Here is a 27,952-nt window from a genome sequence, read left to right on the forward strand (position 1 = left end):
TTAGCTTTGAGGCTTGGCTCCAGCTCTGAGGCCTCTGCTGCTGAAAGCAGGTATCTGGTTTGTTTGGTTTCTATACTCGAAACACTGTTTCAACTCCAGCTCTGAGATCCTGGCTGCCTGAAAGCAGGTTTCTGGGGTTTTATTTAGCTTCTATATTTGTAACAATGTTTCAAACTGCAATCTCAGAGGCCGGCAGCGGCAGGCAGGGAACGTTAGCTTCCTCCGCCACTGAAGCAAGCAAGCTTCATGTTTGCTTCAAGCTGCCTGGCTGCCGGCCGTCATCTTGGCTGGCAGTTAATTTGCATATCTCCCTGATTAGCCAATGGGAAAGGTAGCGGTGGTACGGCTAATTACCATGTTTCTCTTTCATTAGATAGGATAATCACTATGCTGTACATTAGCTCCTCAGAACTTATTCATCTGATAAATAGAAATTTATACTCTTTGACCAACCCAACATCTCTCTTGCCCAACTTCCCCCTCCCTGTTTCTGGAAACAACCATTCTAGTCTCCGTTTTTATGAGCTTTAATTTTTTAGTTCCATATATAAGCGATGTCATATAGTATTTCTCTTTCTCTGTTTGACTTATTTCACGAAGTATAACATCTTCAAATTTCATTTATATTGTTGCAAATGGCAGAATATTCTTCTTTCTAATGGCTGAATAACATTTCATTGTGTGTATATGTGTATGTGTCATGTTTTTTATTTATTCATCTATTTACAGACCCTTAGATTGTTTTCACATCTTGGCTATTGTGATGAATGCTGCAATAAACATGGGTATTATCCTTTACTAGTAAATGTGCTGTTAATATTTTGCTGAGATTATTTGCCTTTATATTTATCAGGCTATTGGCTTATAGGGTTCTTTTCTTGTTATGTTTTTATCTAGCTCTGTTATCAGGATAATGCTTGTCTTATGAGTTGTGCAGAATTCTCTCCTCTTCAATTTCTTAGAAGAGTTTGAGAAGGATTTGTATGTGTTTGATAGAATTTGTCAGGAAAGCCATCTGTTTCTAGGCATTTCTTTTTGGTTTACTTTTGAATACTGATTCATATTTAGTCTATTCAGATTTTCTCTTTCTTCATGATTCAGTCTCAATAAGTTGTATGTTTATAAGAATGTATCCATTTTTTCTAGGCTATGTAAATTGTTGGCTTATAATTGTTTACATTAGTCTTTTAAAATCCTTTGTATTTCTACGGTAACAGTTGTAATGTCTCCTCTTTCAGTTTTTACTATATTTGGGTCCTCTCTTTTTTTCTCAGTAAGTCTAGATAAAGACTTGTCTATTTTTTATATTTTAAAAAAACAGCTTTTAGTTTATTGATCTTTTCTATTGCCCTTTTAGTATCTATTTCATTTATTTCTGCTTTGATCTTTGTTATAGCCATTCTTCTACTAACTTGAGTCTTAGTTTGTAATTTTTTCTGGTTTCCTTAGATGTAAAGTTATATTGTTTATTTTGATATTTTTATTTTTTCTTAATGTAGGCATTTACGGCTATCAAGTTCCCTTTGAACTGCTTTTGCTGAACCCCCTCACATTTTGGTGTGTTGTGTTTTCATTTTTATTTTTCACAAGATTAAAAGAAAATTGTATTCTGATATTCTTTTTTGACCTATTGGTTATTCAGGAACATGTTATTTAATTAAATGACACATTTGTGGATTTTCCAGTTTTGTTCTTATAATTGATTTCTGGTTTCATACCATTATGGTTAGGAAAGATGCTTAATATTATCCCAATCCTCTTAAATATATTAAGACTTGTTTGTGTCTTGCCCTATGGTCTATCCTACCCTATGAATGTTCCTTATGTGTTTAAGAAGAATGTATTCTGCTGCTTAGATGGAATGTTCTGTAAATATCTGTTGGGCTCATCTTATCTAACATGTATTTTCTGTGTGGATAATATCCATTGTTGAAAGTGGGGTTTTGAAGTTTCCTACTATTATTTTATTGGTATTTTCCCTTCTGATCTGTAATGTTTGCTTTATATATTAGATGCTTTACGTTGGCTGCATAAATATTAACTAATGTCATATCTTCTAGATGAATTGCCCTTTGTATAGTCCATATTGGGAAGTTGTTTTTTAAATAATATATGTCTGTAACTATGACCTTAGTTTCCTCTCTCAAATCATTACTAGCAGATACCTTTCATACATTGATCAAATAAGAAAATAGATACCATTTTTCAATCATCCTTTGTATGCCAGGCACCATCATAAGTAGTTACATGTGACCCTCACAGTGATCTTAAGTAGTAGTTGCTACTACAATATTCCAGAGGAAGTTAAACAACTTACCTGACGTCTCCCATCCAGTAAGTAGCAAGAAAAAGGCTTGCACATAGATTCAATTGATCTAAAAAATAACTGGCTTTCCACCATAAGCGATGTCTACAATCTTTGATAAAACATTACTATCACTTTGAAAATTCTTTGATTTTAGAATTGCTGTCGAGTGAGGAATTATTTTCCATCTGGTGAAGCTCTCATCAACAGTCTTAGGATAGATAGAAGGCCTGGGGTAAACAGCATACCTGACACCCTCTCTTATCTAAAGAGTGAGCCAACCTTTTGGGCCTTGGACACAGAGACATGCTATTGATAGTTTATTTGGCTTAAAATCTAATTGGAAAATGTTTCTCAGCCGTGGAAGATATTAGACCTGTTAGTTTATCTCACTGGGAAAAATTCTTCAGAGCATGTAACAGAAAAAATATTTCAGATGTTTTTGTTTGCATCGTTAGCATGATAAATACACATTAGTCAAATAGTACTCAAGGCAAAACTATCATTTTACATAACATTTCAAACAATAGTTTAATTTAGCATACATTTTAACCTAAAAGTATTATTCCACAGAGAATTAGCTTTGTATTTCCTTGCCTTTTGATGTATTGTTTCAAAAACAAGACATGATATTATAATTTCAGTTCCAAAAACTGATGGAATAAGGGCGTATAGAAAATTCTATTTTCAGAGGGAAGAAACACAGTACAAAGATAATATTTTCCCTCTTATGTAGAGTTATGTAATATCTTTATATTTTTTTAAAAAATAACATATTGAATTTTATTTGTTCCTTATTTGTGTGTGTGTTTAAATCTTACCTGAAATTTAAGCTTCTTTAGAGTACACAGTTTAATCTGTATCTTACAAGTTCCATTTATAACAATACACATTTGCTGAGAACTTTCAAAATCATTAGGTAGTAGTATTATTTGAATGCATAAGTTTAAAGTAATATTATTTAGGAGTTAAATCTTTAATGTAAACAAAAATGTGAAAGTTAATTTAAAAAACAAACAAACAAACAAACAAAAAAACAACCCAAAACCCATCTAACTTGACTGACACCAACAAATAACATGGAGTAAGGGGGAAAGAGCAACCAAAGGACTTGTATGCATGCATATAAGCCTAGCCAATGGACACAGACAACAGGGGGTGAGGACATGAGTGGGGGGAGGGAGTAATGGAGGAATAGGACACACAGGTAATACCTTAATCAATAAAGAAATTTAATAAAATAGATAAGGAAATTGAAGCAAAAGAAAAAAGGGATAGAATAAATAAAGACGAAATAAAGGAAAAAAATAAAATGGTCATAATTTTGTCAAGAAATCACAATGTATTTAAGAGTTTGTATCTAGATATGTGGGCTGGCAACCTAAACTTCTCAAATTCATCCAACATTGTAATCAACAATATGCTTACTGTAAGGAACATACATTAGTTAAGGTTTGAGCACAAAAACTATAACTACAATTTTTCACTTTTCTGAAGAATGACAAATTATAATACTAGTCAGCATGAGCTAATGACTATTAGTCATATTTCAAAAATATTTTTAAAAGCACTCATTTTCAAGAAGTCTACCATTTAAATTCTACCATTAAATTCTACCATTTTTGTTTACTTTTTCATGGATTTTGACATCATCTATTAAATAAATATGAAAAATTCATTTTAATGTCTATAGACACTTAGATACATTCAAACTAAATTGAATGAGAAAGGGAATTATGAGCATATTTCATAGTATACATTTGCAAACTGAAATATGTATAGATCACTCTCCTGGAAAAGGTCCACAAGTAAAATTGTGCTCCAGGAATTATCTGGATGAACCAACAACTGGGTGTAAGTGATAGGCCATAGTCAATTAGTTGATAAAACAAATTTTTATTTTGAGGCAGTAAGTAGTTATGTTGCAGCATACTCCACACTGTCCAAGAAAATGGTCACCAAACCATTTTTATGAGTATTTAATTAAATGTGTCTGGTTAATAACGGTTCTTTGAGAAACCTAAGGCTGAAAATTAAGAGAAACCATGCACTTGGGCATCTGATTGACACCACTTTTATTTAATATAATAACACCCATTGAGCTCAATGGAGAAGTTCATAATAGCCTTTATTTACATTTAATTAGCACCTCTCTAGATTAATTCCTCATTTTATAAACCTAATATAACCTTTATACTGGAAAATGTGAATCAAATATGATAACAAAATGTACCTGGTTATTTTAATTAATCTGTCTAAACTGAACATGCCACTTCAAATTCATAAAGATCAAGCTTTATGCCACCTTAGACTTCTCATCATGTTAATTGGCTGCTCTGCTAGAAAATGATCTTTATGTTATTCTGACTCTGTGGCAAGTAGTACAATCCCAGTTGGTTATAATGAGCACAGAGAGTAAACATATAATCTTTATTTCAGATATATATTTATTTATTTATACTAGAGGAAAATGGAAGTATTAATATTGGTCAACTAAAATGATAAAGTATAGATGATTAAAAATAATTTTCTACGTTTCCCAGAATTTTCTATAATGAACATATATTTTTTTAAAAAATTAAAAATTATTACATGTATAAATTATACATGTAATATATATATAATCTGTCTTGGAAAGCAAAGAAAAACATTTATCATATATATTTTCTACTCTTATTCTACTTGATTTCAACATTAATAAAGGTGAAGGTGAAAAGCAGGTCAAGAAATATGAGTCCATGTGAACCTCAATGGTTTGGATAAAGGATAAGACAAATAAATATTTGAATCAATGAATGTTATATATGCTTTGTCCTTTGGGAAAGTCACTGGTAACCTCAAATACAGAGTGTATGTAGCTTTTCAAAATGTTTTTTTTTTTTTAATGGAAGTGTTTGTTCTTTAATTGTTCTCCTTGAATTAGACTCAAGATAACATACTTACCATCTGATTCTAAGATTAGGCAATTTCAGAGGCACATTCCACTAATTTGTGATTATCAATTAGCTATATTCAGACTTAAGAACAAAGAGAAACAATCTAGTTAGGGAGACAAAGAATTCAAAATGTAAAATCAACAAGTGAAAAATAGCAACCAAAAGAATGTTATATAGTTTAGAAATTCTATAAAATGAAGTTTATGATGTCATATCTTAATTGATTCTGTAAATTGAGACTGATGCCAAAGGCAACCAAAATTTGTGCCAAAAAAAGCCTAAGATGTAATTTAAAATTTCTCCTGATAATATTTTCTCTACTCAAGAACTTAATGGATAATATTATCATGTTACAGAAGTAATTGTTTTGCTGTCATATCTGACAATGAGATTTTAAAAATTGCAGTGTTCTTGTGAGAAAAAGTATAGTTACATTTAAATTTCAAAGTTCATTTTTTTAAATATATTTTATTGATTTTTTTTACAGAGAGGAAGGGAGAGAGATAGAGAGTTAGAAACATCGATGAGAGAGAAACATCGATCAGCTGCCTCCTGCACATCTCCTACTGGGGATGTGCCCGCAACCCAGGTACATGCCCTTGACCGGAATCGAACCTGGGACCTTTCAGTCCGCAGACAGACGCTCTATCCACTGAGCCAAACCGGTTTCGGCTCAAAGTTCATTTTTAAGTGAAAATTTTACTTCATATGTGTGAGACACTTTTTTTTAGTTTTTTATCTTGTTTTCTTGATTGCCCCAGTGATGTCTTATATCATCCTTTTCTCCAATCTTTAACTGTCGCCTTTAATTATAGACTATCGCTAAAATAAACTTCTAGAATTTGGGGCTACAGACAGGGACAAATTATTCTCTAGAGAAATAGGGAGAAAAGCAATGATTAAATAAATAAAAAACCAACTGGGAAAACTTTATAAATCTTCATAAAATGTTGACTAACCAACATTCCTTTTACTCCAACATTTGATAACAGTATTGTCCCTACTTTGTCAAGGATAAATAGAGACTGCCCATTAAATGAGTGTTCAGAGTCCAGTGGGATTCAATGGGAGACAGCAGCATTGCAACCAAGCTGGGAAACAGGAGACTTGGATTCAGCCCTTGCTCTATCTCTGCTTAGTTCTGTGCCTTTGAATCATTGTTTTTTTCATCTGTAAAGGCTTAATTGATCTGTCTGATATGGGCATCCCCTTGAATTCTTATATGTACAACATTGATGGGTAACAAATGAGTAATATCACTTAAAGACAAACTTAAACAGGATCATTTACCAACTTGGAATAGTACATAATGTAATCTGTTGATTAACTTTTCACCACTCCTTATTTTGTTGATTGTCACTAAATAGTATTGATGTCTTCTTTTTACTTAAGTTCAATATTATGGTCTGCATGTTTACAACCTACACCATGCACACATTGCACAAATAACAAGGGAGAATCCATAAAGACATTTTATTTTTACTTTATATATTTTTTTGTTCCATAAAGACATTTTAGAAGTGAGTCTCCTTTGATGAGTTGTCATACTTGAAAAGAAAGATAAAGTACAGAGCACTGGGGATTAGTTTAACTACATGCATATCACAGCTTCCTTTATGCCAAAAAGTTAGGGCTAACAAGCAATCTGTGCGTTGTTTAATATTACAAACTTACTACTTTCCAGCTGAAACCCCTGTGATACTCCCAATACTATATTAGTCTGGAATTTTTAAATTTCCCCAAGGAGAGTAGAAATTGTATACACTACCCAATGGTGTTAACACTTTATCATCATAATCATTTATGTTATATTTGTTGGGGGAGGGTAGTAGTACAGCATCTTGGCTAACAACAAGAATTTGGCCTGGCCAGTGTGGCTCAGCAGTTGAGCATCAACCCGTGTACCAAGAAGTCTCTGGTTCAAATCCTGGTCAGGGCACATCCCTGGTTGGTGTCTCAATCCCCGGTAGGGAGCATGCAGAAGGCAGCTGATTGATGTCTCTCTCTCAATGATGTTTCTACTTTATCCCTCTCTCTTACTTTCCCTCTAAAATCAATAAAAAAATACAAAAAAGAGAACAAGAATTTGGCTGTGAAACTTAATAATGACAAGTTTTTGTTTATATGGGCGACAATGCAGGGATAACAGTGTACTCATTTTGTGGAGTTACTGTGGTTACTAAGTGAGATTAAGTAAAAATATACATATAAAATGCTTATCATCATGGTGGCTTTTATAAGCTTTTATGTAAATGAGATTAGCCAAGGAAAACATTACAATATTTGAAAATTAAATGGAATTTTCCCAAGTATTATTGTTTTTTGCTATTAAAGTTTTTTAATTTTAATTAAAATACCTTAAAATTCATCTGTTTAAGTGTACAAGTCAACATAACAGTTTTAAATAAATTCAAAGAGTTTTGCAACTGTAACCACTATATAATTATATAGCGTTTTTGTCAACCCCCCAAAAAAATTTTATAGCTTAATCTATATTCTGTCTCTATGCATGTATCTGTGTTGAACATTTCCAATAAAGATAACATAATATGCTGTCTTCTGTGGCTGGCTTTGTTTTTAGCATAATATTTTCAAGTTTCATCTATGTCATAGCATGCATCAGTACTTCACCTTTTATTGATGAACTAGAGGCCCAGTGCATGAAATTTGTGCACTTGGGGAGGTCCCTCAGCCTGGATTGCAAGAGGGCGCAGGCCAGGCCAAGGGATCCCACAAGTGCACTATTGGGGCTGGGGAGCAATGTGGGAGGTTGGCCAGCCAGAGGAGGGATCATGGAAGGGCTCCAGGGTGTATCCAGCCCATCTCACTCAGTCTCGATTGGCCAGATCCCAGCAGCAAGCTAACCTACCAGTCGGAACGCCTGCCCCCTGGTGGTCAGTTGAGTGACCTTAGCATATCATTAGCATATTATGCTTTGATTGGTTGAACAGACAACCAGACCACCAACACTTAGCATATTAAGCTTTTATTATATAGGATGATAATTTTTATTATGTCACAATTTGTTTATTCATTCATCAATTGATGGATATTCTAGATGTTCCTACTTTTTGGCAATTATGAATAATGCTGCTAAGAAGATTCATGTACAAGATTTTGTGCGGATATATGCTTTCATTTTTTGTGTGGATAAAAACATGAGTGGAATTGCTGGGGTTCATATGGTAATTCTGTCTCATGTTCTAAAGCACTGCTAGGAGGTTTTTCAATGGGATTGTACGATTTTACAATCCTACCAGCAATATGTGAGCGTTTTGATTTCTCCACATTTAGTCATCACTGACTTATTCCTGTGGTTTTTAGCCATCCTAGTGGGTGTGAAGGTTTAATTTATATTTTTTAATGACAGTAATATTGAAACTTTTTTCATGTGCTTGTTGGCCATGAAAATATAAATTATTTGAAAATATTTTTCTCACTGCTTAGATTATTTTTGTACTTTCTTCATTAGGTTCTTTGGACCATGTTATTTAATTTGATAAAGTGCATTTTATTTATTCTTTTATTGTTTGTGTTTGTGGCATTGTATCTAGAAATCATTGTCTAACTCAATGTCAGAAAATTTTTCTATTAAATTTAACCTAGGAATTTATAGTTTTGGCTGTCATATTAAGATCTATGATTTATTTTAGTTAATTTTTATGGTGGTATCAGGAAGAGATCTATCTTCATTCTTGCTCTTTTTCCAGTGGATTATTGACACTATTATTAAAAATAAATTCACTATAAATGTAAGTATATATTTCCATGTTCTCAATCTATATATTCTGTAATCTATACCCTTAGCTTATCCTTATGCTAGTAGCACATTCTTTTTATAAAATATGAAAACAGACGTTTATTACAGGACATTATTTTTTTCTTATTAATTAAAAGCTTTAAACAAAACCACATAATTCCATAAACTGAGTTGGTTGCATGCAAATATTTTAGGCCAGAGAGGCATGTTTGTTCTTGATGAATTTACATAGAATAAATTCTCATGACATTTGATTCCAAAATGTATGAAATGGCTTAACATTATTAATAATTTAAAGTAAAATGTAAATATAAGGACAATTTAAACACTTATTCGGTTATGTGTCAATTTAAGGTCAAAGATTGGAAAGATACATTTAAAAAAAAATCTGGGGTCAAAAAACTTTTAGGAAGCAAACACTGCCTTTGTACATTTGAAGATCAAGGGCTAAAAATCCACTCTTGATGAATACCATATTAAACAAAGGATGTATAACATCCATAACACATCTGTTTCAAAACAGCATGTTTCCAAAATTATACATTTTTTTACAAATAAACGTTACAATATTAATAACTATAGAGAAACCATTGGAATGTGTTCCAAAATATGTTAACTCTCACAAGGCATCTCAGAACCATATTTTACAGCATCCATTTTAATCTTGGGGCTTTAATCTTTGTTTTAATTGGTTTCATGTCTCCATTTTCATCTTCTTCATAATTGGCACGGTCTTTTTTCTTGGCAAACTTTTTTGCAGTTGTCCCCATCAAGGTCTCATATCTTCTAGCCATTTCTTCATCTGACACATCAAGCTCCACTGTTTCATCTTCAACTTCTGCTTTGTTCTTAGCTTTCATCTGAAGCACTAATTTCTCAACCTCTGGATTAAATCCTCTGTATGACATTCTTCCATACAGAAGATCTTTACAGAACAAGAAACTCTGCTCTTCTATTATGAAACTCTCTTTCTCTTTAAACTCTGCTAAACCCAAGCACCAGTGCTCTTCATTAATGATTTTCTTTTCTTCCTCTTCTTCTTGTTTCTTGGTTTCCAAGTCCAGTTTCCTTTGCATGAAGCTCAGTGCCATGCTGGCTCCTGTAGGGTCCAGATCTCCCTAGTAGCACATTCTTGATAACTATAACTTTGTAGTAAGTTGAAATTGAGAAGTGTGAATTTCGCTCTTTTGTTCTTCTTTTTTCAAGATTGTTTTGGTTATTCTGGGTCCCTTCCATTTTTATATAAACTGTCAGGATCAGCTTATCAATTTCTAAAAAAGCTACCTGGGATTTAGGTAGGAAGTTCATTTGAATTGGTGGAATTATATGGGGAATCATGCCACCATAACAATTTAAGTCCTTTGATTCATGAACATGAAATATCTTTCCACTTAGTTAGGTTCTCTTCAATTTGTGTCAACAATGTTTTATAGTTTTCAGAGGGCAAGTTTTGTACTTATTGTGTTAAATGTATTCTTAAGTTTTAAAATTATTTTTGATACTATTATAAATAAAACTGTTTTTATAATTTTATTTACAGATTGTTTGATGTTAGTGTGTAGAAAGACAATTGATTTTTTATATTGATCTTGTGTTATGGTCAACCTTGCTGAACTTGTTTATTAGTTCTAACAGTTTTTTAGTGATTCCTGTAAAAGTATATATATGTAAGTTCGTGTCACCTGTGAATAGAGATAAGTCATACTTCTCTCTTTCAATCTTGATTAGTTTATTTCTTCTTTTCTTGTCTAATTTATCTGGCTAGTGAAAGGTAAAAATCAGTGGTGCATGGGCAGGGTAAATAGCAATCTCAGACTGTAAATAAAGAAAAATTGAATTTACATAAAGAAAATAAGGTGGGGGATGGAGATAACCAAAGAGAAGGGCTACACAGCACCAGGCTAAAGAGTATTGTGTCAATGATGGCAACCCCTAGAATTTGGAGTCTCATCCTTATATGCAGCAGTCGGCAGTGGATTTGGGAGGCTTGGTTGGGGCTTGGACAATGGGTTTGGATCAACAGGAATGAAGATGTGCAATTGGGTGTATCTTGGTGGTTTTAGCTCCTTATATGTTTTGATTCCTACTGTCTGGCATTTCCTGTCTGACAAGTCCTTCTGGTTTGTTCTCCTGTGGCCATTGAGATTATATTGCCTTGTAAGTCCTAACAGTTAGCACTTTCAGTACAATATGGAATAGAAGTGGCAAGAGTATTCATTCAAATTTTATTCCTCATTATATGAAGAAAGCAGTGATCTTTCACCTCTAAGTATATTGTGTGTGTGTGTGTGTGTGTGTGTGTGTGTATGTGTGAAGATATCTTTTTATCAAGTTGGGAAACTTCACTACTATTCTTTGCTTCCCTACTATTACTAATATTGAACTTTTGTCAAATAGTTATTCTGCACATATTGGAATAATCATGTGGTTTATATTCTATTAATATGGCATGACAATAATGATTTTTAGATGTTAAAACAACGTAACAACTTGCATTCCTGTGATAAATCACACTTGATTATTTTCTATAATCTTTTACATGTTGCTAGAGCCAGTTTGTTAGTATTTTACTGGAGATTTTTTGCTTATGTTCATTTGTATTTTGATCTATAGTGTTTTATTTCTGTAATTATTTTGTCTGTTTTTCTGTCACAGTAATACAGGCCTCGTAGGATGAATTGGAAGTATATCTCATCCTATTTTTTGGAAGTGTTAGTGAAGAATCAATATTAATTTATAATTGTTTGTTAGATTCATAGTGACAGTTGTGAGCATGGTGGTTTTTGGCCCCTAAGGAAACATTAATGTCATTAATTTGATTTCTTTACTATACTATAGGTCTATTCAAATTTTTTATTTCTTTTTAAGTCAATTGCTATTGTATGTCCTCTCCAGGAATTTTTAATTCCATCTAAGTTATCTATTTTTTGGCATTTATTTTTTAAAATTTTTATCTTTATTGTTGTATGTATTGCAGGTGTCCCCTTGGGCATGCATAGTCACCAGGAATGACTGGTTTTATCTGAGCTCTTCAACTTTGTTTTACCCTAATCTTCCTGTAAATTTTGGCTGGTTTCTCTATATTGGTATCATACCCAGATGTTAGTCCTCACTAACTGCTAGCAATTGCTCTCTTATTTACAACAATGCCCTAGAGCTTAAATTATTTCATGGTCAGATTAATTTAATGTCTGACCTCTTTGTGGGAGTAATCTTTAACTCCTCACTCTGAGGCTTGGTCAGACCCTCAGGAGGGTTCTTCAAAGCTAAAAATCTCCATTGTTTTGACAGTGTCTTTTGGCTGAACATCCCACACTTTTTTTTCCAAATAAAGTCAGACTCCTTAAGCTACTCCATGTCATTAGCTGGGCCTGCCCTGAGTAAGACTGCCATCACACTGAGTTGGGGAAAGGAAGCTGGCCGTGACTAGACTTCCATAGACTATCAATATTCTTATCAAGACTAGGTAGATTTTTAAAAAAATAAATATATCTTAGTTTTCTTTTAAAAATCTCCAGAGATATTATTCTTTGCTTGTTTTTCATTTTTATTCCTTCCAGTTGTTTTTCTGGGGAGACAGTTTACAGAGCCCCTCATGCCACCATTCTGGATTGCTTGTTCTCCCCAGAATGTTTTAAATTGGTTCAACCCTGTTGTTTGTATTATCCAGGCAATTATATGGAAAGGGCTCTTTGTGGTATAATTTTAGTCTTCCACAGATATTTTCTGGCTACATCAGGCTGTGAGACCGCTCCAGTCAGCAGTCCAATGACCTCAAACTACAGATAAACCCAGGAGCTGTGAATACAGATGAGAGTGGACCTTGGGAATCTGCTTGCTCAGGACTTCCTCAGCAGATGGTTCTCACTTTATGTCCTAATTTATATTTTGTGGGAGGAGTAAGGCTAAGAATAGTATCTGACTTAGGTTTTTATTTGGTTCATGACCTACACAGATTACATAGAATTGTAGGTGAGACGGGAAAGCCTCAAACAAATACATATTGCTCATTGGTCATCTATTTCAAAACTATGAGTGTGGGCTTTTACAGTCATGCAGCCTAAAAAACTATTTAATGAATTGGATTTGAAGTTATATGCCAGTCAGTTATTTTTATGCTTTTAGCTAAATCCCTGACTTTGTTCTGCTCTATATTTTTGTAGCTTGAAACTCACAGGTTATATTTCCCAGACACTTTTTTAAAAAATATATTTTATTGATTTTTTTACAGATAGGAAGGGAGAGGGATAGAGAGTTAAAAACATCGATGCGAGAGAAACATCGATCAACTGCTTCCTGCACACCCCAAACTGGGGATGTACCCACAACCAAGGTACATACCCTTGACCGGAATCAAACCTGGGACCTTTCAGTCCACATGCTGGCGCTCTATCCGCTGAGCCAAACCAGTTTGGGCTTCCCATATACTTTTAACAGCTAACTTTTGTTTAGGCTATGTCCATGAGATGCACGGGTGGAATTTTGGAAGAAAGGAGGAGGAGAAGAGTAGGCTTTAACTCCTGTCTTTGTGGCTTGGTTAGACTCCCCAGGAAGGTTCTTCTTAGCTAGAATCTCAGCTGTTTTGACAGTGATTTTTGTCTGAACATCTTTCCTGTTTCCAATGGCATCAGCAGCAGCAGCTGTGGGGCAGGATCCAAAAGAATGACCGGCGGATGCAGTAGCAGAGGCCTTGGAAGCCAACTCCTAGCTCTTTGTCTTGAAGGACAAAAGTTTCAGAGAGATCTCAGATGCTGGAATTCTCTGCTTCCCTCTTTCTTCTCCAACTCCAGTTTACATAGTCACTAATCTTGAGGTAAAGGTACTTATTTTCCCCCCTTTTGTTCCCCCAGCCCTTCCAACATCCTTCTAATTCTGAATTAAATTCTCTCTTTCTGAAATACTAAAGGTTGTTTCCCCTTTCTGACTAGAATCTAACTCATACACTTTAGTGATCTAAACATTTTCCTATAGAGCTGGAAGGTCAGAGAAAAATGGAGTCAAGTATTACTTGCAAAAGAGTTAGGGGCACTGTGGTTCATTGCTAACTGACGTGAAAATAGCAGTGGCTGCAAACCCCAACAACCTATTATGAAGTAGAGCATTTTATTCAGGTAAGAAATAAGGAAAAGCTACAATTACAATGCTTTTAGAACAAAATTTAAGGAGAGTATTTTTCAATCCGCAAGTGGGCAAATATTTTATAAACAGTACACAGAAAGCAATATCATAAAAATAAGATAAACTTTATTAAAATTGAAAATTCCTCCCCATTAAAACAAACTAAGAAAATGAATAAGCAAGCCACATGCTGGGAGAAAATATTTGCAAAAGACTAAAATAAACACACACACACATTTTATATGTATATATAAAATCTGGTCAATAAGCACACAAAAAGTCCTCAGCATAAAAAGTTACCAGGGAAATGCAAATTAAAACCACATTGAAATACCACTGAACACCTACTAGAATGGCTAAATTTATAAGATTGACAACCCTAGGGCTAAAAAGGATGTGTAACTACCAGAACATTAAAATGCACAGTTACTAAGAATCTAAAACATCTAGTACTTTCTTATGAAGTTTTATAGATAGCTATCCCATAACCCAACAATTTCATGTGTAAGTATTTATCCAAGAGAAATGAAAAGGTATCTTCTCTAAGTCTTAAATGTTCATATAAGCTTTATTCTTAATAGTTCCAGGTTGGAAACAATTCACATCCCAACATCAAGAGATGAAAAACAATTTGTGATTTATATATACAATCGAATGATATTTAGCCATAAAGCGTAATGAACTACAGTTACAAGCCATACCATGAGTGAATTTTACAAATATTACACTGCTTGAAGCAAGTTAGATACAGAAGAGTACTTACTGTGCAACTGCTATTTGATTTCTAGAAAAGGCAAACTATAGTGAAAAAAATCAGCAGTTTGCTTTTGGGGTTTAGAGTGGATTATAGGAGAAGGAACATGGAGGAACTTTCTGTGGCAATAGGTATACCTTAATAGAAGTATGGGTTATACAGGTATGTACATTTGTTAAAACTCTTCTTAGCTCTGCCGGCATAGCTAAGTGGTTGAGCATCGACCTATGAACCAGAGGTCACAGTTCGCTTCCCAGTCTGGGCACATGCCTGGGTTGCAGGCTTGTGCACTCCCCTCAATGATTCTCTCCCATCATTGATGTTTCTCTCTTTCTCTCCCTCTCCCGTACTCCCTGAAATCAATAAAAATATATTAAAAAAAACTCTTCTTAAAGTTTACTTAAGGATTTGCGCACTTTATATTATGCAAACTTTTCTGGTAAAAGAATTTTCAAAAACTGATGGGTATGAAAGAGCCAAATATTTCAGAAATCCACTCCTTCACTTTTGTCTAATGCATTACTGCAGAATTAAGAGTATTATTTATTTGCTAGTTGATCATGGGCAAGAAATAAATGCAAAATGTAGTGTCCTTTGAAGTTCTATAATTTTAAGCAAGAATAATTACTAGCATAATCTAAATTCAGTATTTGGCTGCAAGGGGCATACTACATAAATTCACAGCAATGTGTAGGCTGGGCCTTGGAGACAGGCCACGTCTGTAAGCATGGAAGCTTGACCTGGGAAATCATTATTCTAGAAAGAGACTCAGGAATGTATCAATCTGAAGATTACTTGTATTAAATTCAAGACAAAGAATAGAAGCAAACAAAGTATAATTGACATGAAAGAAACCAGACTATAAAGACAGATAAGAAGACAGAAAAAAAATTGAAAGATAACTAACATGTCTTATATTGCCTTGAATTTTTCTTTCTAGATTTACTCTCTCTGAATAAAGTACCAAGCTTTAGTGCAATCTGTTAACATCTTTAGAAATTTGCTCGTTTAGTTCCAAAAGTACTGATACAAACTCTATTTCCTGTCAAGCTACTTCACCTACTTCAAACAGTTTATATGCTTTCTTTCATTTTATTTACTTTAAAAGCAGCATCAATAATGAAAAGGGAAGTCACATAGGTAAAAACCTTCACCTGCTGAGTAGACTCTTGAAGTGAGTATGTAAGATTCAAGTGTTCTGACACATAGAGAAAAGATTGTCATTTGGATTCCATTCCATAAGATCTTGACTCAACTGATAAAGCAAGAAATGCAGTTCTGGGCCAGTTCTACTGCAGCTAGTCCAGCCAGCACTTGAGAACATGAGCTTTGCAATAATCTACAGCTGAGTTTAAATTTCAATTCTGCTCCTTAACAGCTGTGTAACTTCAGACAAATTATTTAGTCTTTTGAACTTCAATATCTGCATCTGCAAAGTGCAAATAATGCTTACCTCAGAGGGTTAATGGGATTAAGTGAGAAAATACAGGAAATTATTCAATACCTGACATTAATAGTAAGCATCATCATTTTCAAAGATATGAATAACGAGGTGGCTCTGCACAGTTCAGATGCCTGTTTTTGTTATAACTAACGTTGATTTGAATCAGAGTTTCACAATCACCAAGATATATTAGTTGAAAAGAAGCAAGACAACATAAGGACAAAGTATGTACAGGTTATTTTTGTCTAATTTATTACGGTCCTAAGTCTTACAGGACTTTTAAGCTTCAGAGTATTCCACTAAATAGATTGATAAACTTCTAGCATTGAACAGACTGTTGGAATTTCTATTCAATTCACTTTTTACCCTTTCTCTCCCGTTCTAGGTAATGGAGTTTTCTGATCTTCGTGTATTGTTGCTGCTAAGGCTATTAGTCTTAAATTTAAGACTCTTAAGTCTGTCTTACTATTCATTTAATCACTTAATAAACATGCATTAATTTCTCATCTTCTGCAAGCTGCCTTGTTTAACACTGATAATATAAAAACTGAATATGATAGGCAAAATCTCTCTCCTCAAAAAAAGTAAGTTAAGTAACTTTAAATCAGTAGTTAGATGCTTAATCTTTTAACTAAATTACTAAAACTGACAAGGAGGAAAAGTATAGGGTTATAAGATTTTATTTTGGCAGGGGTTTGGGGTTTGAGCAGATGAGAATCCCCTAAGAGAGTAGCATTAAACTGAGATTTGATGGTCAGTAGGTATTTGAAAGTGCACCATAAACCAATGTTTTAAGTACAAGACTTGTGATACTTAAAGTTACTTAAAGCCTATATGATTGAAGCTCAGAGAGAAAGAGGGTAAGGACTCAATATGAGAATTACTTAGTTAGGCTGGAGCTAGATGGTGAAAGTTTTTTAGGCCATATTAGATATTCTACATTTCTGTTTTTAATTTCTTTATAAAAGCTTGTTTTTCTTAGTGGAAAAAGGTTTAGTGCAAATTCTGCAGAGTGCTGCCTTTGCTGGCCCTCATCACCCTGTGTACACTTTTTCCTTTGAGCTCCCTGGTGATAGCTACCCACCTGCTCTGAGGGCTGACCTTCCTACCTTGGCAGCCTGTGTCCTATTCACGTTTCTTAGGCAGTTAAGAGCACTCATCATTGGCTCTCCAGGCACAAGTTAGTGACACCGTTGTCTATAATCCTTGACTGCAGGTCAGTGCCAGTCCATTTTCTCAACCAGGACTGGGATCTCATCAATGGTCAACTTTTTCTAATTTGACTGAACAGAGGAGCCTATAATGAGGATTGCACCCTCAGGCTCACTTCAGCCTCCCCTGTGCATCCATCCTCCATAACAACAGCACCAGCCACATAGTTCCCTTCAGTTAGACTAGGAGGTGCCCAGCATTAACTACATCTTACTTTTCTTTTTTTCCAAGAATTCTTCAAGGTATTCTTAGCTTCTACTTACCAATGAGAAATGTGAGATTTGCTCACTTACCCAAAGTTGCATGGTAAGTACCAAGCACTAAGCCCTAAATCCAAGTCTCTCTGCTTCAAGGGAAACGTAACTGCAGCAACAACACAAAGACAATGCTATCTATTTTGCCCTTCGTATAGAGGAAGAAAAGCCCAAATTCAGTGCTATGAAGACCAAGTGGCTAAAAAGAGTCCCCCAGAGCACTGTTACTCAGGACATGGGACCTTTTTCTCACTCTTCTTATTTTCTTTTTAGCTATTTTATTTTCTATCTGTTTATAGATTAATTTCCACTTCTTCATTTCACAAGTCTTGCAATACTTTCAAAATACTTTATCTCTCTCTTTCTCCCACTCAGATTTACAAGTTGGTCCGAAACACATAGTAATTTTTCAAAATAAACTGCCAGAACTTTAAATCAAAGTTTTAATTCTATATTAGACAGGTCCTGCTTTTTGCTGACATTTTTCTCTGGTGCTTACTCAATTTTTTTTTTTTTCCAGCAACACTAGCAAAATTAAGTGATGTGCAAGAAAAAACTATTTGTTACTTTTAAGGTGGACAAATACATTTTCCTTTGATTCTCTTTTTCTGATTACTGATATATACCAACCACAATATAAAGGAAATGGATTATGTGGAGAAGGGCAACAGTATCAGATAATCTAGGATAATGTCAAAACAAGAATATTTTCATTATCACAGGAAAACTGTCTATATCACAGCTATTGAGAGACTCTATAATCACCATAATTTTCAGAAAATGTCCTTAAAACCTGCATATATTTTTTTAAATAAATATTTTCAGAAAAATTTCCTATAAAAGATTACCAAGCATTTGACCTTGATTATTACTTTTTTAGAAAACTATAGTCCTTGAACTAATCACTGTCAAATACAAAATGTTTACAATAAAACAGAATTGTATAAAATATAGAAATAGTATGTTACATACAGTAGTATTCTCACTAATGTTAACCCACCAAAAATATGTGACAACTGGGATGAGACCTTAGAGAAAAAGATAATGGATTTTAATTTCAGACTATGAGATCGAGAATTGTTGAATGGCTTGTAAAATACGTGTTGGTTTTGATCAGCCGCTGCAATTTATTTTGTATTTCATTTGGGGCTTCTCAGTATTCAAAACAGACTCCTTATTTGAGCTTTTTGTATAAATGACATATTTTCTGGAGCATCCATTCTCCAACATTTAATTAATGTGTCCTTTTGGCACTTAAAATATCATCTAAATATGTTTTGTGTATGGAAAGGATGGGTAGTTTAAACCAGAGAGGAACAAAAATAAACACTGGACTCATTTTCAACATATTATCAAGAGACACAACAATAGACAAGCATCCACTGTTATGATAAGCAAGAAATGAATCTCAAATCCCATTCAGGGTGCCGAAAATTCCACCCTTAATATGTTTGTAAACACATTGTCATAAAATCAAACTGCTCGCCTGATGTTGATGCCACATCACTTGGAAGCAGTGCAGGGGACCTGATTCTAAGAAATGTAATTTCCCTGTTGCTTACCTTGTAAAGAGCCCTATTTTTAATATCAACCTATATATGAACTAGAGTGATTGTGACAACCTCACCGCTAGTGCAACAAGAGTTGTGGTTACTTTATAGTGTTTTGTTTGTAGAAAAACACAGAAATACCATATGGAGAAACACATACTTCATGGGTTTGATGCTGAAGATTTTGAGTAGACAATCATTCTTTTGGCTATATTCAGAATGCAGAAATACTAACCATTATGCAAAAATACTTTCACTTTCAGGGATATTGAGGTCAAAAAACCCTACTGTGCATAAATTCTAATGTGCATTATATAATTCAGTGCAATTTTTAAAATATCTTTATTGTTGAAAGTATTGCATAGGTCCTCCTTTTCCCCCATTAACCTCTTCTAGCCTGCTTCCATCTTCCTCCCACTTCTCCCCTCCCAGACCCTCACCACCCCATTGTCTATGTCCATGGGTTATGCATATATGCATACAAGTTCATTGGTTGAATTCAGTGCAATTTTAATTAGGTAAATGTATTGAGAATCTTCCATATACAAAATAGTATGCAATTTACAAGTTCCTAATTCTCTTTTTAAGCATAATAATATGTAGTGTTGAAATACATAGTATATAGAGATAGAAATATTGCCAATAAAGTAAAAAATATTTGTCCAGTGTAGTATTTTCATTGTATCGCTTTTAAAAAGCTGATAAGTGTCCTATGTAGTATATGTTCCATCTTAAACCAGTCTAAAATTTAAGATAATTTAGCATAATATCAGACATATCCATTTCAACATATAAATTAGCATCCACTATGACCATGAGACTGGCTCAAGCTAATAATGGCAATATTTGTTTCTCTGATATTTTTTTATATTTTTATACTGTCATGTATTTAATTTAGAAATTACTTACTTCCAGTTTTTCATTAACCTCAGGCACTTTGAAAATCAGCAATTTGGCAAGATTAACAGTGGCTTCTTTAGTACACTGTTAATTTTTTTTTTTATTGCTTAAAGTATTACAAAGGGTATTACATATGTGTCCATTTTATCCCCCCGCCCTAGACAGTCCCCCAGCCTCCCCTATCCCCCAGTGTCTTATGTCCATTGGTTATGCTTATACGCATGCATACAAGTCCTTTAGTTGATCTCTTACTTGTTTAAGAAAATTTCGCTGCTGATGGTGAATATTTTTAATGTTTAAATCATTAATAACTAGGAGTTAGCAAATGACATTCTTCATTCTTCCTTTCAATAGATCTTCAGTTTTTTTGTGTTGTTTTTTTTTAATATATTTTATTGATTTCTTACAGAGAGGAAGGGAGAGGGATAAAGAGTTAGAAACATCGATGAGAGAGAAACATCAATCAGCTGCCTCCTGCACACTCCCTACTGGGGCTGTGCCCTCAGCCAAGGTACATACCCTTGACCAGAATCGAACCTGGGACCCTTGAGTCCGCAGGCCGATGCTCTATTCACTGAGCCAAACCAGTTAGGGCAGTTCTTCAGGTTTTTTTTTTATAGGTGACAGTTTAGGTATTAGATGACTATTTGTCCTGTGTAAGAAATCAAAGGAAATATTTTTTTTCTTTAGTGATTACGGTATTACATATGTATTCTTATCTCCCCATTGCCTCCCCCCCTCCAGTCATGCCCTCACCCCCCTTGTGTCTGAGTCCATTGGTTAGGCTTATATGTTGTACAGACAATTATGCTCTCTGGTTAGTCCCGGCCGAACTATGACCTCCATCTCTTGTCTTTGTACTGTCTGAGTGCTGTTTCCAAACTGTTTTACTCTGCTACACATGCCTGTATCTCCCAAAACACTGCACAACGCCTGGTATTTAGTCATGCTTGTTAGGGCCTGGCAGGACTGCATTATCTCCTTACCCAGTACAAGCAGCTTTAGATTATTTTCCTCGAGAGTTACAACTAGACAGCTCCCCTCCATGAGTGATATTCCACTCTACCTGCCTGTTGGTTGTTCCATAGTCCACTCATTCTACCCAGAAGATTAGCTAAAATCCACAGTAAACAATCTTGAACTTCTCAGAGCCCCTGACATTCTAGACTTCCCAGAATGTAAGACCAGTTTTATAGCGCTTCATAGACTCTTACCCAATTAGGCTCCATGTTCTTTACCAAATCAAAAATAAATTGTTTCTTTGAGGAATACCTGGAGATATCTAAAAAGAAAGACATAAAACTAAGGGAAAATGTGGGCTGAAAGGACTGAAGCTGAAACAGGAATTCCTGGCCATTGTCTAAGAGTAGCAGTAGGTCATCCAAAACCAAATCTTACAGTGTTCAGACTCAATGGTAGAAGTAATTTTAGCTCCAAGGTCAAAACAAACAAACAAACAAAAAATGGATAGTTTATATTCTCTGGAGATAGATATAAAATAATGAGAGTAGTTATGATAAACATCTTATGTAATAAAAGCCTAATATGCTAAGTGTACAATCATCCAGTCATCCATTCAACCAATCAAAGTGTAATATGCTAATTATATGCTAAGGCCGCTCAAGCACTTGTTATGACGTGCACTGATGACCAGGGGGCAGATGCTCCAACTGGTATATTAGCTTGCTGCTGGGGTCCAGCCAATAGGGACTGAGTGAGATGGGCCAGACACACCCTGGAGCCCTCCTGCAGTCCCTCTCTAGCTGGCCAACCTCCCATGTCCCTCCCTGGCCCTGATCATGCACCGGTGGGGTTCCTCCACCTGGCCTGTTCCCTGTCACAATTCGGGATCCCTTGGGTTTCAGCGGATCCTGCTCAATGCAGAAGCTGCCCCCTTGTGGTCGGTGTACTTCCACAAGGGGAGCACCGCTCAGCCAGAAGCTGGGCTCACAGCTGGCGAGTGCAGCGGTGGTGGCCGGAGCCTCTTCTGCCTCTGGCGGCAATCAGGCATCCCCTGAGGGCTCCCAGACTGTGAAAGGTTGCAGACTAGGCTGAGAGACTCCCCCACCCACAAGTGTGTGAATTTCATGTACCTGGCCTCTAGTTTTTTTTTAATAAAAATAACGTAAGCTTTCTGTAGATTCAATATATTTATTTTGTTAGCTGTCTTCCCAGCATCTAGAACACTGTCTAGTTATAGGGGTGGGCAAACTTTTTGACTCGAGGGCCACAATGGGTTCTTAAACTGGACCGGAGGGCCGGAACAAAAGCATGGATGGAGTGTTTGTATGAACTAATATAAATTCAAAGTAAGCATCATTACATAAAAGGGTACGGTCTTTTTTTTTTAGTTTTATTCATTTCAAACGGGCCGGATCCGGCCCGCGGGCCATAGTTTGCCCATGGCTGGCTCTAGTACATAGATGTTGCTCAGTAAATGTTAGTTATATAAATATTAAAAATGTCAATTTCATTGGAATGTTACAGACCTATCAGCCCGGTACTCTCTTCCAGCAACTGTTCTCTTTCACTGTCACAATTAGAACCAGAGCCATGGCCTACTCCTTTTCTTTCCCATCCAATCAAAGTGAATGGGCTGAGCTTCCAGGTTCTGACTGAACCTGGGCCAATGATTCCCTTCCCTGGAAGTTGTATCTTTGGATAAAGAAGGGGATCAGGTCAAGTTTCTTGGAATGACTCATACTAAGATATAAAATTCAGGAACTGTTAACTACTTTGTTTCCCACATTAACAAGATATGGAAATAGATTATTGATGGAATTCCTACACTGGGTCTAGATGTCCTCAAGTCCCAAATTAATTTATATTTTTTCCATTGTGGGACATTTGAGCATTTACAAAACAATTTTTTTCAATTTTCTAAAACTAGGTCAAGGTTTTTCTTTACCTTTTAATTATAATTAAAATAATTTTATTTTTTTTCTTCCTTCTCTCCCTCCTTCATTTCCTTCCTTCTTCTCTTTAACATTATCCATTGATCCATCTATTTTCTATTTAAATTGAATATTCTTTAAAAGAGATGTATTATATTAAAATTGGAGGCCCGGTGCACAAAAATTTGTGCACTCAGGGGTGAGGGGGACCCCTCAGCCCGGCCTGTGCCCTCTTGCAGTCTGGGACCCCTCAGAGGATGACCATGTGCTGGCTTAGGCCCGCTACCCGGGGGATTGGGCCTAAGATGGCAATCAGACATCCCTCTGGCAGCCCGGCAGCACTCGGGGGATGTCCACTTGCCAGCTGGGAACAGGCCTAAACTGCAGCCGGACATCCTTAGGCTGCTGAGGGGGCAGGAGAGGTTCCCACCACCACCGCTGCACTGGCAGCCATCAGCCTGGCTTGTGGCTGAGCAGAGCTCCTCCCATGTGAGAGCGACCTGACCACCAGAGCACAGCTCCTGCATTGAGCGTCTGCCCCCTGGTGGTCAGTGTGTGTCATAGTGACCAGTCATTCCCAGTCCTTCTGCTGTTAGGGTCAGTTTGCATATTTCCTTTTTACTATATAGGATAGGGGCCTGGTGCACAGGTGAGGGCCGGCTGGTTTGCCCTGAAGGGTGTCCCCGATCAGGGTGGGGGTCCCCACTGGGGTGCCTGGCCAGTCTGGGTGAGGGGCTGAGGGCTGTTTTCAGGCTGGCGGGTGACTGAAGCTCCCAACCTCTCCTTTTTTTTCTTTTTCTGTATTCTGGGATTTATTTACCTTTTGTGGCTGTCACTGGAGCTGAGAGCCGGCTTTAGCTCTGAGGCTCGGCTTCAGCTCTGAGACCTCGGCTGTTGAAAGCAGGTATCTGGGTTTGTTTGGGTTCTATAATTGTAACACTGTTGCGGTCCTGCTTGCTCCAGCTCTGACAGATGAAAGCAGGTTTCTGGGGTTTGTTTAGGTTCTATAATTGCAACATAGTTGCTTAGAGTGCAAGCTCAGAGGCCAGCAGCTGCAGGCGGGGAACCTTGGCTTCCTCCGTCACTGTAGCAAGCAAGCCTCCTGTTCACTTCAGCTGCCTGGCTTCCGGCTGCCATCTTGGTTGGCAGTTAATTTGCATATCTCACTGATTAGCTAACGGGAAGGGTAGCAAAGTTACGGTTAATTACCATGTTTCTCTATTATTAGATAGGATGAGTAAGCAATGATAAGTTGTCAGTTTCCTGGTATCTCTGTTCTGAGCATGTAGCAAACAGTCATAGATTGAGGAAAAGTTTTAGTTCCTCAAATATGATTACTTATTTGTCTTGATACATGCTCAAGGGCTTAATGTAGAAGATTAATATTATCAACAGTCATTTTTTATTGTTTTCTTTATGATAAGTCTAAATGCTATATGTTCTTGATAGAATGATTGATATAATTATTACCCTTAAGTGCCAATTATTTAAGCAAAAAAGTATTCTCTGCTTAGTCTGAAACTGCCAGGCTGCTCTTAAGTCAAAATGTCTAACAAATGTGTATGTTCAAAACACAGTCAGGATTTGTAACACTGACCCTCTTTTCTGAACTAAAAATCTGTAGATTACTTAATCTTAATAAAAATTATCTTTGCTACTTGAAAATCTCAGCCTTTAAAATGATATTGTAAAGACCTTTGAAAGAAAAGGAATGGAAGTTTATTTAAATGTATGTAATATTTAAAAAACAAACCTGAATTAAATAAAGCACCAGTAAAACACAGTATTATTGTGACATTTATTAATAATTCTATATAATAAAAGGCTAATATGCAAATAGACTGAAGGGCTGAACAAATGAACAACCGATTGCTATGATGTGAACTGACCACCAGGGTACATGCACAGAACATGGTGGGCCTAGGCAGCAGGTGGCAGAGCATGGAAGGTGGCAGGTGTCGGCCATGGCGGGATAGTGGAGCAGGAGAGCGGGGGTGCCAGACTAAGGCGGGGCACCAGTTGCTGTCATTGGGGTGAGCCTCTGGTGATTACTCAAAATTCTTTGCTCCCACGAGCCATGGTCCCTCCTGGCACTCACACCCACTGCCAGCCCCGATTGCCCCTGAGGATTTCTCCACCTCCCCCTGCTCCTGAGGGGTGATCAGGGCAGCAGCTGCTGTTCGCACTGCTGACGGTGCTGGCCCCAATCGCTCTGAACTATCAGCGGGTGTGAGCGGGGCCGGCACCCTCAGCACGTGGAAATGGCGGCAGCAGAAGCGGGGCTGCTGGCAGACAGAGGACTGGGGACTGCGGCAGGAGAAGCCAGGCGGGGCCATGGAGGATGGGCCGAGACCCCCCCCCCTTGTGCCCACAGCAGCCTTCACAGTTCCTTTCAAGATGCACAAATTTATGCACTGGGCCCCTAGTAATTAATAATGGCTAATGCTGATAGTATTTGTTATGTGACATTAATAAGAGTTTTATATTATTGATCTATTTCATTATCATACAATTATCTGAGGTAAGTATCATTAAAATTCCCATTCTATAGTTAAGAAAACTTTGAAGCAGAAAAGTTAAACAATGTGCCAGTTTCACTGATAATTTATGTATCACAATTTGTTGGGGTTCCAGGGAACTCAGATGCTGGGCTTTTACACATCTATACTTGGTTGGAAGAGACTGAAATGACTAAATTCAACCTTCCAAATATCCTAGAATCATAGGAAGAGTTCAGAAAATAAAAAAGAAAATGGAATGGATATGAAGATTTAACAAAGAAAAGTAAAACAATTTTCTACTCCTAAATGAGAAAGAAGGCAAAAGAAATGTCCTTTGGGTCTTCTTTGGTAAACAATTATTTCATTTACCTTTAGGGGAATGAGTGTCTCCTACTGCAGCAAAGATGAACTTTGTTACCAGAAAGCCTAGACCAGCCGTGGGCAAACTATGGCCCGCGGGCCAGATCTGGCCCGTTTGAAATGAATAAAACTAAAAAAAAAAAGACCGTACCCTTTTATGTAATGATGTTTACTTTGAATTTATATTAGTTCACACAAACACTCCATCCATGCTTTTGTTCCGGCCCTCCGGTCCAGTTTAAGAACCCATTGTGGCCCTCGAGTCAAAAAGTTTGCCCACCCCTGGCCTAGACTCTTCTTCCTGGCTATGCTACTTCCTATCTGTGTGAGCTTGAGTGTGGCACATGACATTTCCAACATTAGATGACTCATCTTTAAAATGAAAGTAACAATTCATGCCTTATGTACTTAAGTGACTTTTTTTTAAGGAACAAAATGTCTAGGCATGTAACATACTTATAAATTGTGAAGTGCAAAAGTGCATTACAAATATAAGGCATTATTTTTTAACTAGATGCCCGGTGCACAAAATTCGTGCATGGAGGGGACGGTCCCTCAGCCCAGCCTGCACCCTCTCCAGTCTGGGACCCATTGGGGGATGTCTGACTGCGAGTTTAGGCCCGATCCCGCAGTTGGACATCCTTCTCACAATCCAGGACTGCTGGCTCATAACCATTTGCCTGCCTGCCTGATCACCCCTAACCATACTGCCTGCCTAACTGATTGCCTCTAACCCTTCTCTCTGCCTGACTGATGCCCCTAATAGCTCCCCTGCCTGCCTGATGCCCCTAACTGCTCCCCTGCCAGCCTGATTGCCCCTAACTACCTCTGTCTGCCTGCCTGATTGCCCCTAACCTCTCTGCCTGCTTGTCTGATTGCCTGATTGTCTCCCCTGCCAGCTTGATCACCCCTAACTGCTCTTCCTTGCCAGCCTGATCACCCCTAACAACCTCTCCCTTGGCCCCTGCCACCATGGCTTTGTCTGGAAGGACGTCCAGAAGATGTCTGGAAGATGTCTGGTCTAATTAGTATATTACTCTTTTATTAGTATAGATTTATCTTTATTGTTGAAAATATTACAAATGTCCCCTCTTCTTTTCCCATTGACCCCCTCCACTCTGCCCTGACCCCAGGCCTTTACTACACTATTGTTTGTGCCCATGGGCTATACATATATGCATGTAAATTCCCCAGTTAATAACTCCCCACCAACCCCACCCACCCCTGTCTTCCCTCTGAAATGTAAGGCATTATTAAACTGAAGTTATAGGCTTTGAAATATTAAATATCAGAATTGCCAATTAACCCCCAAAACCTACTGTGCAATGTTGTCTTTATGTACATTGACATCATATTATTTGTTTGAAAATATGCCATTTAAATGTGTCATATTAGATTTAAAATATCTTTTATTAGTCAAATAGATATTCTAGTAGTTACAAAGTCTTAAGTAGCTAATAAAATTCAAGTTTAAATATGTGCAAATTTGCTTACTGGTATTCTGGAGATTTTTCTCTTATTTTAATCATGAGTAATAATAAAAGTCACATTTCTAAATTGTTTTCATATTAGATTGATAAATAATAGTATCATTAGGCAATTGGCTTTCCAATTTAATGCAGAGCAGAGGTGAAAGCAAAGGTGATGGTATTATTAAAATAGTCAGTCCTCATTAATTTTTTTAAAATATATTTTATTGATTTTTTTTTACAGAGAGGAAGGGAGAGAGATAGAGAGTTAGAAGCATCAATGAGAGAGAAACATCGATCAGCTGCCTCCTGCACATCTCCCACTGGGGATGTGCCCGCAACCAAGGTACATGCCCTTGACCGGAATCGAACCTGGAACCTTTCAGCCAGCAGGACAACGCTCTATCCACTGAGCCCAACCGGTTTCGGCCTCATTAATTTCTTAATTCACCTGAGCTGTATTATCAATCAGAATCTTATGTAGTAAGATGGAGC

General features: G+C 36.5%; 1 protein-coding gene across 1 annotated transcript; it reads right to left on the reverse strand.

Annotated features, from left to right (window-relative positions):
• Window positions 1-9,645: 9,645 nt before the first annotated feature.
• On the reverse strand, window positions 9,646-10,092 carry LOC308515515 (M-phase phosphoprotein 6-like; the record flags this gene model as incomplete). The annotated part of the gene is made up of 1 exon (XM_081086053.1): window positions 9,646-10,092. One exon carries the CDS (start codon window positions 10,090-10,092, stop codon window positions 9,646-9,648), a length of 447 nt encoding a protein of 148 aa, XP_080942179.1.
• Between the last annotated feature and the right edge of the window lie 17,860 nt (window positions 10,093-27,952).

The sequence above is a fragment of the Myotis nattereri genome (assembly GCF_964212035.1).
Source record: "Myotis nattereri genome assembly, chromosome: 3".
In the NCBI taxonomy this organism is placed as follows: Eukaryota; Metazoa; Chordata; class Mammalia; order Chiroptera; family Vespertilionidae; genus Myotis; species Myotis nattereri.